The 12976-nt window shown below is 32.1% G+C and overlaps 1 protein-coding gene and 2 non-coding genes across 3 annotated transcripts; 2 read left to right on the top strand and 1 right to left on the bottom strand.

Annotated features, from left to right (window-relative positions):
* The first annotated feature begins 626 nt into the window (after positions 1-626).
* Positions 627-700, top strand: TRNAN-GUU (transfer RNA asparagine (anticodon GUU)). The gene has a single exon. It is a non-coding gene; the product is annotated as a tRNA-Asn (tRNA).
* Positions 701-768: 68 nt separating this feature from the next.
* TRNAS-AGA (transfer RNA serine (anticodon AGA)) lies at positions 769-850 on the bottom strand. Its single transcript has one exon. It is a non-coding gene; the product is annotated as a tRNA-Ser (tRNA).
* An 8507-nt stretch (positions 851-9357) lies between these two features.
* LOC146923772 (protein RSI-1-like) lies at positions 9358-10758 on the top strand. The gene is made up of 3 exons (XM_085708928.1): positions 9358-9521; positions 9682-9712; positions 10258-10758. The coding sequence occupies exons 1-3, from the start codon at positions 9444-9446 to the stop codon at positions 10437-10439; spliced, it is 291 nt and encodes a 96-aa protein (XP_085565054.1). The 5' UTR covers positions 9358-9443; the 3' UTR covers positions 10440-10758.
* The last annotated feature ends 2218 nt before the right edge of the window (positions 10759-12976 follow it).

Below are 12976 nucleotides of genomic sequence, written 5' to 3'. Positions count from 1 at the left end.
TTTCATTATCATGGGGCCATTGAACTTGACTATTATCTAGAACTAATTATGGCAGGTAATTTGCACCCAAAAAAATAAAAATAAAAATTGTGATAGGTAGTGCTTGTTTCATAAAGTCAAAATTATCTTATAAACTTTATCATAGACTTCTAATCATAGAAAACCGAAGATCTTGAATATTTCAATAATTGGATTTTTTTTTTTTACCATTGTTTTTTCTCCATCTATCATTGTAAGTATATATTGTTAAATACAAAGCTCTCTTAACTTTTTTGAACAAACTAAACTGAGATATGATATTAACCATGTGATTTACCCCGCACAAGGCGTGCAAAAGACAAACCACCCAAAAGTGTTTACAAGAACAAGGTGCCTAAATAGGCAGCACCACCCAAGAAAAAACAAAACAGATAATGATTTTGGACCATTAAGAATTTTATTGTATCACTTACTAATGAATTCAAGACATGTTGATTCTACAAACTAATAGGATGGTGGGGTTTAACTAATTCAACAATATGTAATCTTTTTCAACAAATAAAATATTCAATTCAAATTTTCATGACATTATTAGTTAACCAGTAAATTTGGTTTATATACTTTTTAAGTTGACAAACATCAACGAAGCTGGAATAGCTCAGTTGGTTAGAGCGTGTGGCTGTTAACCACAAGGTCGGAGGTTCAACCCCTCCTTCTAGCGTTTTCACTATTTTTTCTAATTTTTATTTTCGATTTTTTCAAAAGTAGCAATAAAAATAAAGAAAAAAACGTGGACGGCAGGATTCGAACCTGCGCGGGCAGAGCCCACATGATTTCTAGTCATGCCCGATAACCACTCCGGCACGTCCACTGTTTTGTTTGTTTCTCCTATCCGTTAATACTTCTATATCTCATTCCTATTCTACTTCTTGATAATTAAATTTTGTTTATAGTACTTCATCTAAAATATACTTCATTGGATTGATCAGTTAGCAAATTTGTTCAATTTAAGATAATCACAATTTGGTGAAGTATATGCATCATAAAAAACATTCTTCAACTTATAAGTTGGTGTCATTATAGTCAAATTATTTTGTGTTGTTTTTCAAGTTTTTGATGAGCAAACCCTTAGCTATGATTTTTTTTATCTTTATTTTAAAGAACTTAACTATGGATATTGAAAGGTCTACAAGTGTTACTATTGTATATATGAAAACAACGACGTGAGAGTGTGTTGAGGCACCTTTCATCTATACTGGATAAATATTTTCACTAATCAATTAATTAAAATATGATCATTTATGTACTACCTCCGGTTCTTAATATAAGAATTATTTTTAAAAAAATTGTTTTATTTATAAGAAAAAGTCAAAACTTTTAAAGTGTATTTATTGCGTAAAAGATTTTTTTTAACCTTTGTTTTATGTTTGTCTTTTAATATTAGTGGGTATATTTAATACATCACAAATTTCTATGAGGGTATATTTGTAAAAACATTCAAAAATTGCAATAATTAATGATTGTCTTGATTTTGATGTTTTTTTTTGTTTTTCTTTGTAAAAACATTCAAAAAATGTATTTTTTGGTTTTTCTTCCTAAAAAAAATGTACCCAATAAAAAATCAAAAAATGCCGAGTACCATAACTTGAAAAATATGACTGCACAATGTCCCCATATATAAATATTGTTCTTCGGTTATTTTAATATTGTACTTTACTGTAATTATAAGTTCAAAACACAGATAATAAGCTTTTTATTTTATAGTATCGAACTTTATTTACTTCAGTAACACAATTGCGAACCCGTGCAAATTCACCATGAAACATGGTGTATAGGAAGAGGAAAATTGCTGTTGACACATTGCAAAAGGCTGTGTCACACATGTAAAATACGTTTTTGCCCCCTCGGCAGTTAACTGCCGAATTATGAAACCGGCTGCAGTTAACTACCGAGGAAAACTTCGGCAGTTAACTACCGAGGAAAATTGAAAACTTCGGCAGTTAACTGCCGAGGAATCCTCAAACCTTTTTTTTTTTTTTTACAAAAACCATTAATTCTTTTTATTCTTTAAACTTAAATTTTCCTTAATTAAATTTAATTCTTTAATCCTTTTAAGGAATTAAACATAATTCTTTTCATGATTTCATTCATGTGATTTTGTTGCCATAAATGAAGAAATATGAATTTTGTTGCCATTAAACACACGATTCTTTTTATAAAGTTGTTGATTTCATTCATATGATTTTGTTGCCATAAATAAAAAAATATGAGATCATAGAATTACTACATATTCAATCACTTTTATTAATTAAAAAAATGTTTTTTTTTTGAAGAATAGAAAAGTGGTTTTATTTGTACAAAAAAAAAGGTATTATTGATAGAATAATTACAAATATAATTATTTGAAAGAGAGATGAATAATATCTGAAATATGATAATCTGTGAACAACAAAAAAATATCTTAAATATTATAATTAATTACTAATAATTACAAATATAATTATTCTATCATTTGTAACGTTTTTTGTTGTTGCATTTTTTTATTGAATTATCATTTTAGGTCCATTAACTACCGAATATTATTCATCTCTCATATTTCTTCATTTATGGCAACAAACTCACATGAATGAAATCATAAAAAAAAAATTGTGTTTAATTCCTTAAAAGGATTAAAGAATTAAATTTAATTAAGGAAAATTTAGGTTTAAAGAATACAAAAAATTAATGGTTTTTGTAAAAAAAAAAAAAAAAAGGTTTGAGGATTCCTCGGCAGTTAACTGCCGAAGTTTTCAATTTTCCTCGGTAGTTAACTGCCGAAGTTTTCCTCGGTAGTTAACTGCAGCCGGTTTCATAATTCGGCAGTTAACTGCCGAGGGGGCAAAAACGTATTTTACATGTGTGCCACAGCCTTTTGCAATGTGTCAACAGCAATTTTCTAGGAAGAGTCATGAAAAAAGGGTAAAGAAAGACAAGAGATATAGTTGGGAAATAAAGAGATACATTATAATGAAAAAGTGTGAGATAGAAAAAACTATGGAGAAAGAGGGATAAAGATAAGAAAGAGATGATATAGGGTAGAAAGAGACACGAGAAGGAAAAAAAAGAGGAAGAGAAGAGATAGAGATTAAGTAGCTTAATTGGTTTAAGTTAAAAGGTTAAACGACTAGACTTGAAACCTTAACAAAGGAGAAAAAATGTTAATACAACAATTAACATACTGTCATTTGTGAGAATGGAAAGATAGACACATCAATACATATTTTTTTCTCCAAATAAATATCATATCGCTTTCTTTTAATTTGGACCACCTAAAGTTTGAGTTCAACCTGGACCAGTAGAACGTGAGCCATAGATTTATTGTAAAACCAATCCAACGATTTAGATTAAGAGTTGGAAACCTGTGCAGCCAGTGTAGCAGGTGTCCTGTTTTTGCATGGTTACATGTACATTGATGTAGTGAATTATTTTTGTCCCTTGTTTTTTTTTTGTCAGAATGTTTGGTTTGTTGGAAAAAGAATTCAGGGTCAGTATGGTCTGCAGAATTTGAGAAATATAGTTTCTTCTTGGTTCATTGTTACTTTTTTTTTGACAAAAGTTCATTGTTACTTAATAATTTTTATTTTGTTTTATTAACTAAAAAATAAAAAACTAGTCAATTTGATTCATGTTTATTCATCGTTTTACAAGTAAGAAACTAAAAACAAAATTTGTAGATTTATTTTATTTTATTAGTTTTTTTTTAAGGATGGTTATAAAATTATTAGTCTTCATACGCGTTTATTTTAATTTTAATCTTAATCAAAACCAAACCTTAAGAAAAATGAAACCAATCGAAATTGAAGAGATGTAGAAGAACTTATAATATTGAGGAGAAAATCTGAGTGGAGCCTGGCATAGGGCTGAGCAGAAGATGATGACCCACTACATCCTAGGGAGATTTGTGAAGAAAAATAAAAGAGAGAGACATCAGTTTAAAAAACAATCTAAAAACGAACCGTACCATTTTTTCCTTTTTATACAAACGACGACGATAGTGTGGGTGGATTGAATTTTCGAGCATTCCGTGAAGAAAAATAAAAGTTATTATCGTATATAATCCTCTCTTACTCATTTTTCTTGCCATAAAATATGTATAACAAGATTTGTTGATGAGCTAAAATTGTTAAAAATATAACTCCCGTATTAGTGCACACACCTAAAATTTTCAAATATTGTGTATATGGATTACAATTATATATATCAAGATTTGTTAATGAGTTGTCTTTCTTAATTTCAGACTCTCAATTATTCCAACCATGTGTACCCTCTGCCGTTTCTTGGTCTTTCTTGCGACCCTATTTTGTACATTTTACGACATCTTTGTGCTACCTGCGTTCATAGTCCACAATACCACAATGCACATTTCTCAATTTTTCAAGTTGACTCGGTCTCACTGTATACGCTAACCGTAAGCAGCAAGTTTCTAGCCTCTAAGAAACTGATAGAATTTTAGCAAGTGTACTAAAAATGTATCGAAGCAATAAAATAAGTTCGTATCCACGAGGACTGTGTTAATCTCAATTTAGCAATAAAGCAAATATTTAGGATGTATAAATTATTTTGTTTGTAGATTTGATTTGATTGCATAAAATTAAATAACATAAAATAAAGATTCGGTTAGAAAATATGAAGAGAGATGAGATAATGTCTTTCGAATCATTTATGTTCCCCTAATTGGTATACTGCACCTATTCTTATGAATGATTCTCTAGTTCCACGATAGTAAACAAAACAGCCCTAATCAATCCTTGAGTTAGGACCCTCTTCTAGGATTATAGCCCCTAATTCCTTAGGTGGTCTAATAATCTTTGAAGGTTTTAAGAACGTTAACCTAATATCACTAATAAAGGATTATCCATTCCTAAACTAACCATGTTTATTAGAACAATTCAATTAGGTCTAAGTCGAAAGCTATGGTCAGTAGTCATTCGTTCTCACTAAATCATGTTTATATTTGATCAGGATATAAAAAGCATTAAGAACAATTGAATTGAATAAAAACTAGATTGTCATTCACAATAAATAGAGTTTCACAGCAACATGGTTCAATTAAGGTTACAAAGAATCATCTCAGATCTAATCTCTAAGAGATTTAGGTACTCATAATCGAGTTTACAAATAGCATAATCAATAATGGATTCAAAACATACATGAACTGATAGAAGGTTGAAGAATTCGCCCTCCTAGCCGCCTTTAGGTCTCAAAATCGCACTTTGCTCTCTCCAATTCGTAACTCTTGTTTTCAGAATAGTCTTCAGCTTAAATACGCAACAACTGCTCCTAAAATCGTGGCACGATTTAAGTAAATCGTGACACATTTATGCCTTGTGTAACAAACCACCCAAATTAGGGTTTCCATAATCGTGTCATGTTTTTGCCATCGTGACACGTTTTCACCAATGTCGAATGCATATTTCTTGAAAGCTCCAAATCGTGACACGTTTTTCAGTAATCGTGACATGATGCCCTTTTTCAGTTTCTTCAGTTTTTTCTTGCTTTTCTTGCTGCTTAATCTTGCTTTTGAACTCAAAAATATCATGAAAATGACACTAAAAATAGCGAATGACTGACTGTCATCAGAAACTTACTGCAGGATTGAACATTACACTCTCTGTCTCAAACTCCAACAACTATCTGAAAGTATCATACGAAGACACACTCATTGTTGAGATATTTTACCAGGTAACTACGAGTCCGTTCTTGGCACATAACATGTGAAATCTTTCAATAGCAGTGTGACTGAGATGAGATTGATGATACGGGAGTATGCCAACCTTAATTGAACACTTTAATTAACATTTTAAGCATTTGTTTTTTTAAATAAAAGAGGGAGGTGGTCAGATTTATACTTACATTATTAATAAAAACACGGGAAATATTTTTTTTTTTTCATAGGCAAAGAAGTGGGGAGGGTATCAATAGAAGAAAGAAATATCCCAAATAGGTTGGCACCCAATTGGCACCTCCGTCGTCTATCTCCTACTCTGTATATATTATTGAAAAAGGAGAAAATAATATGTACAAGAGGGGGGACTAGGCCAAAACCTTGAGAAGAAAAGAACAAACACCCATAAACTAAGGAAACCGATAGTTCGGCAAACCCACCCGGCCATGGATGAAATCAACCGACAAGGACTGTGGCAAAGAACCTAACCAAATAGTTCCCGTAATGGAATGCCCATAATCTATTAATTTATCTGCACAACAATTTCTTTCGTGGTAAACATGGGAGCAAAAAGCATGAATCCCTATCTGGAAACAACAATGTCATCGGTTCCGAAGACCAAAAGGAATGATGTAAGCATTCTTAAAAGCCAGGACAACAGAAGTTGAATCACACTTTATCCAAAGATTGTGCTAAGAATGGGAGGCGACATACTCCATGGCAATGAGAATACCTGTTAGCTCTGCCTCGAAAACTGTTACATCACCAAGATTACTAGCAAAAGCACCAAGAAAAGTCCCTCTTTGATCGCGAAAGATACCACCGCACAAAGCCAAACTAGCTTTCATAGACGCATCAGTTTTGGCTTTCACCCAACCAGCAGTAGGAGCTTTCCAAGTAACCGCAATAATATCATTGTAATGTCAGTAGCTAGGGGAAACATGAAAATTATCCAACAATTTATTTGACCGCATGCAATGGCCATGAGACATATTTCCACTAAGAGCGACCAAAGAAATTATAGTGGACTTTGTCGCATGCAAAGATACCCTATCCGAACGGAAACGAAGTGTGTTTCTAGCTTTCTAAATAACGTGGGCGGTGTGAATAATAGCAGCCGAAAACACGTCCCTCACTTGCAAGCTAAAAGAAACCAGAATACAATCCAGTAGCACCCCCATAGAAGATAAATAAAAAACACAATGCAATCGATCTTCCAACCAATGCCACAAATGCGAAGCAAAATCACAATCCAAGAAGTCTCAGCAATAGCATAACAAAGAACACAAATAGAGACCAATGTAGAAACCCGACATTGTGATGTAGTATCAAAAGTAAGTATTTATGTTATCGTCTCCACAAGGACTGATGCGGTATTCTAGGCCGTTCAACAATCTATATCGTTCTTAGTAATGAAGTGGTAATAAGTTTGGTTTCATAAGCTATAAAACTACAAAATTATAAAAGGATTGAGGGTTAACAGGGAAATGGTTATGTTGGGATTAAACTTCATCAACCTACCCATACATATTCTCGGATTAGTGTTGAGGATTCTAATTATCAATCGATATTATCACATATTGCTCAACAATATCATTCGTGTCCAAATGATGTCGTGATTTCTATTGAGTCGTTTAATCGTCGATTTCCCAAACTATTAAACGATCCAATAGTCGATTGTATTATTGCATAGTTGATTTCCCAAACTATTAAATGATATAAAAGCTTTAAGTTTCAATATTCAAAGTGATTATCAAAACCTAAATTCCATGTCTAGAACAAAAGCTTTGATAGAAGATTATTCTAACCTAGATTCAAAAGGTATTTTTCAATAACAATTCAAACCCTTAAGATTATAATAGAAAACAAGAATAACTTCAACATCATAAGATAATTAAAATTAAACAACATCATAATCAAAGGGAATACATACTAATAGAGTTGATTACATTTAATCCCAGCAAAAAGAGTCTAGCTACTCATTGTCATGGTAACCTTACAAGGAGAAAAGAAGAGATGGAATGGAAGCAAGCCATGATGTCTCAATGATCTTGTGAATCCCTTCAATCCTTGTGTTCCTTGCTCCTTTAGGATCTCTCTGTGTTTCCCCTGTTTTCTCTCTTCCTACAATGGCATATGATATGATAGTATATATCTTCTGAAATGAGTGAATGCCCTTTTATACTATGCATGTTCTGATTGAACTCGCCATGGCAAGTAATTTGCTCGCCATGGCGAGTTGAGCTTTCTTTCCTAGTGGGTTTCTGCCACGTCAGCTTTGAGGGATTAGGCCGTCTTAACTCGCCTCGCGAGTAATTTTGCTTGCCATGGCAAGTTAGCTCGCCATGGCAGGTTGGTGGTGAGTTGCTTCTGGTACTCTCTGCCTCTTACTCGCCTTGAACTCGTCTTCATGCTCGCCTCGCGAGTAATTCACTCGCCATGGCAAGTAGATCACTTGCCATGGCAAGTTGACTTTTTTCACAAATTCTTGTTTTTCTTTCTTTCTTAGTGTCTTGACATTCAATTCCTGCACAAATGGATAGAGTAAGATATAAAAAGCGTAATAGGGCAATTGTTCATCTTTTTCTCGACTTTTCCCTAAAAAACTTGTAAGACAAGTAACAAAAGTGCCTTAAATGTAACATGGAATTAACTACTTACGGGCACTTATCACATTGCAAATTCTCATCAGTCGGAAGCTTATCATGCATAAGGCGCCAAAAAATAAAAGAATGCGAGGGAGGAATACACATACGCCAAATAAGAGATGGCCAAACCAAGGAGGATGATTCATATCTTTTTCAACTTAACCAAACATTATAAATTTCAATCTAGACTTGAAAATACAACAACGTTAAAAAATTTAAAGAAGAATTTTTCAACCGTAAGTTCTATTTGTCTATTCTTTAAAAAAAAGTTCTATTCATCTGAAATGAGGTCCAATTAACACCACAAACAACAAAAACACCACTAATGCAAGATATACTTGCAACTAATAGTAGTGGTATTATTATTTTAGTCTCACACAGTCTTCTTTTTCGTCTTTTTCTATTACATCACTAATGAAAATGAGAGAATCACATTCACATGGTAAGGTACAAGTAGCACCATGTTACTAAGTTGACAAAATGTAACCAAAACAAATCAAACAACAAATACGCCGCTGTTATCGCTAATTACAATCAATCTCACGCAACCTCATTTGCATTTTGCAATTATTACTGCTTCCTTTTTTAATGCCTTAAACACCGGAAACTATTTGCTTTGGTTACTTTACTTTTATAAATAATGGAAAATGCTACTCCCTCCAGTCACATTTATAAGCAACTTTTATTTTTCCACATTCATTAAATAACCAATGTATCTAGACTTCATTATTATCCAAATACATCAATTATTCAATGAACTTGAAAAAGGAATATTTGCTTATAAATGTGACCGGAGGGAGTACTTCTCAAGAAAAATAGCTTCAAGAATTTTTCAAGACACAGTTGGCAAATTTTAATTGGATGATTTATTTGTCCACTTCCTATTTTTCAGCCACACCTCCTTGAATTGTGGCAAATAGTGCATTGTGATTGACTATTCTTTATTCTTGAAGAATTCTTGATGTTATTTTTCTATTGTCTCTCTTATAATCCTATAAATATCTATCTACATTTCCTAAGTGAGACACAACTAAGAGATCTTCTATTCATATTCTCTTTACTTTGCTTTACTTTGATTTTCCTCTCAAAAGCAAAGTTCCACTTTCACAACAATGGCAGCACGTTGCAATGGCTCCATCTTGGTGGTCATCTCTTTGCTTCTTTTGGTTACATTCTCTAATGTAGCTGAGGTACATTAATTAATAATTATGACAAAAACCATTTACTATATGATTGGATCAATATGATTAATTGATTATCTAGTATGCAATTATCAATTAGTTAACAATGTATACAAGTTCAATTGTTCTAATATTTCAAAACTTTGGTTTTTGTGTGATCCTTGAACAGGCTTATGGACGTGCAAAACTTCGTCCTCAAGGTATATATATGCAATTCATGTTTTTGTTAATTATTATTTGTGTCTATAAGCAAATTTTGGGTATTCTATTTTTTGTTTTTGCTAAGAGCAATTTTAGCTCATGTCCTCCATTAAAATAAATTTTGGCAGTTTTATAAGGAATTTTTCCTTGGCAGTAAAAAAAAGTCCTCGCTCAACATTAATAATTTAATTTGAAACAAAACTATGTACAATTAAAAAAGTATAAAAGTATAACTTGTTTAAAAATTGGTTAAAATGTATACTATGACTTTTAGAGAAAATGCTGCTAATCGATAAACCATGATGCGTGACATAGTGAGAGTCACTTACTCACTTAATAGTGTATAAGCAACCTAAAATTTGGGATTTGGACTACACATGGTTATTGCGTGCTGCAGTTGTTGATTTCAGTCGTCCGATCTTGAATAAGTGGTGAAAATTATTTAGTAATACTTAGTGAATGTTAATATTAACTATGAGATTTTTTTTGTTAATGTTAATTTCTTTGTTGATTTGCTAATAGTGTGAACAAATTAATGAAACAGATTGTAAACCAAGGTGTACATATCGTTGCTCTGCAACTTCACACAAGAAACCATGCATGTTTTTCTGCCAAAAATGTTGTGCTTCATGCCTTTGTGTTCCTCCTGGTGTATATGGCAACAAGCAAGTTTGTCCTTGCTACAACAGCTGGAAGACACAGGAAGGAAAACCAAAATGCCCTTAAGCACCTAATTTCTTCAAACAAATCCATAATTAAGCAATGTTGTCTTTATTTATTTTTTAAATTTGGAAATGCTAATTGTTTTCATACCTATAGTGTATGAAAGGTGAGTGATTTTCCTTTTCAATGACACTCACCATGTATGATCTTGTCCTTTTGACCATAATATATGAAGGTTGAAAGGCATTCTTAAATTTTGGTATCTAGTATTTTGTACCAAGGTCCCCTCAAAAAAAAATTATTGTGTGCCTTGGTTTTGTTTTTCAATGTTGTCTCTTATCTATACAATAAATAAAAGCAATGATGAGTTGCCTTTGTAGTACTGCAAGAGTACAAGTGCATATTTAGTTTAATTGTACTGTGTTATTTGAATATCATATTGGGGACACCAAATATAATATCATATACTCATTAGCTCTAGCTATCTCTTATTTGCTTCTCTATAAGCTTAATCGCATGTTCTCTTTATTTATATCTTTTGGCTATTATATGCTAACTGTTCTACCATATAAATCCTAACCAGAAACGATATACATTCCCAAAGCTATGGTGGAAAAAATAGTGTTTAGAGACTATGATAATATCTTGTTCTTTATTTGATCTAATTGTAAGATATCAACTTGACTACGAAGGAGTGGTTATTACTACTTCCCCATCTAAATTAAATGTCACCACTTATAACAAAAGTCATGATTTCTTTGACAATTTTAGATCATGGTTTTCACTATAAGATTTAGGCCACAATTGTGTAAACTTTGTTTATACATGAGGTTGAGGACACAATTATACGTATAAACAAATTGTATGTACACATTATAATTCTAAATGTTGCCTATAATGTGTGTATAAAATTTGAGAAATGAGAGTGAAAAAATTGGGAACTGGATCAATAAAAATAATGAAGAATAAAAAATGGTGAAATGGAAATTTTGAAAAATGTGGAGATGGGAGAATTCTGAATTAAGCATAAAGATAAGAAAAAAATCTTACATAACTTGCCTACGTACCCCCAATGGCCAAGGCAGGGTCTAACGCTTCTTAAAAAAAGGCATAGATTTGGAGTAAAGAATGTTAATTCCATGAAAACACCACCACCACCTCTAACCATTTGAACACTCCATACTAAATGGCACTCGTGAATTTACAAGTGATAAAAAGGTGGTGTTCGGAGTTTGGACCCATGCTTTCATCACACCTTACACAGTAAGCTATATGATTGTCAACAACAAATCTATTTTTAATGAAAAAATTGCTTAAACCTATACTTTTTTTTAATAAAAAAAAGGCTTACACTTGATACGAGCAATGCAGAGATTATAGTAAAAATATTGTTACCAACTTTTGGGGAAAGAAGGGCATTTGCCTTTTGGGACAAGAAAGCGATTGCTTCAAATAAATAATGTTTATATTATCTCTAAATTGAACGGCATGTGATGTGAGTAAATGTCAACTATTAAATAATAAATTAAAGGTAGATATAATAGGTACATCGTAACGAATCATGAGTTTGTTACAATAATAACCATTGATTTTTTTCATTTTACACTTCATTCACTTTAGAGGATGCTTTGCCCATATTTACATAACGCGTTAAAGTCACGTTTGTCGGTTCATAAAATTTCATTAATTGTTTTGACTAATTCTCTCACATTCGCTTTCAAATTAACATTTGTATCAACTATGTTTTTGGTACGTATACTACCATTGGAAACCATCAGAGAGAGAAGAAATAGAGAAGAAATGAATAACTCGTTAACACAAGCCAAAAAAAGAAGAGAGGAAAAATAATCAATAGCTTAACTTTTTTCTGTGTACGGAATAAACTATGCGAGTTTTCTATTTATAGAGAAATTTTGTAGTTGGTTTGTGAGAAACTTGAGGAGCAAGCATGACACAAATCAGGTCAAGTAACAAAATAGTTCAGACAAACTTGGAAGCAAGTTGGACGCGTGCGGATAATATTAGAAAGAACCGGAAAATTAGTTGTTGAAGTGGATAGACAAAATAATGTGTTTATTAAGAAAGCACTTTCAAATAATGTTAAAAAATTAATTTAAACATTTTTGGGTAATAAAAAATGTATATCATCAAGCCTAGGCCTAGAGAGCGGCATATATTTTGATCGCATGTGTAGTATAAATATATTTTTGTGAGTGCTTACCTCATTCACAAAAATGAGTGCCCCAAGGGCACACCATAAGAAGCCTTTTTTCTTTTGTATAAACACTATCAATATGTGTTTTCTCCGATGTGAAACTACCATTTTTTTCAATTCAAACAAGTTCAAAGCCCTAAGACTAACCTTCTAACATTCAACTAATTTCATACCATATGTTCCAACAAAAAATATAGGTTTATCTAAGTCCGAAGACTAGCCTTCCAACTTTCAACTAATTTCATACCATGTGTTTCAAAAAAAAAATATAGGCTTAAACTTTGGCATGTGACAAAATACTTTCAAAAAAATATTTTTAAAGTAAGACTTTTTGTTGAAGTAATTGGCCAAAGCGTCGTATTATTTCCAACGTCATCAAAATTGT

This window comes from Medicago sativa, chromosome 5 (genome assembly GCF_051527215.1).
Source record: "Medicago sativa cultivar Bolivia chromosome 5, Bolivia_mono, whole genome shotgun sequence".
Lineage (NCBI taxonomy): Eukaryota > Viridiplantae > Streptophyta > Magnoliopsida > Fabales > Fabaceae > Medicago > Medicago sativa.
The sequence above is the reverse complement of the archived record's forward strand: the minus strand, read 5'-3'. Positions and strand labels throughout refer to the sequence as shown.

Coding starts and splice junctions, on each gene's coding strand:
- LOC146923772 (XM_085708928.1), top strand. CDS start 9,444: ATGGCAGCACGTTGCAATGGCTCCATCTTGGTGGTCATCTCTTTGCTT. Junction 9,522..9,681: donor CATTCTCTAATGTAGCTGAG/GTACATTAATTA, acceptor ATCCTTGAACAG/GCTTATGGACGTGCAAAACT. Junction 9,713..10,257: donor TGCAAAACTTCGTCCTCAAG/GTATATATATGC, acceptor TTAATGAAACAG/ATTGTAAACCAAGGTGTACA.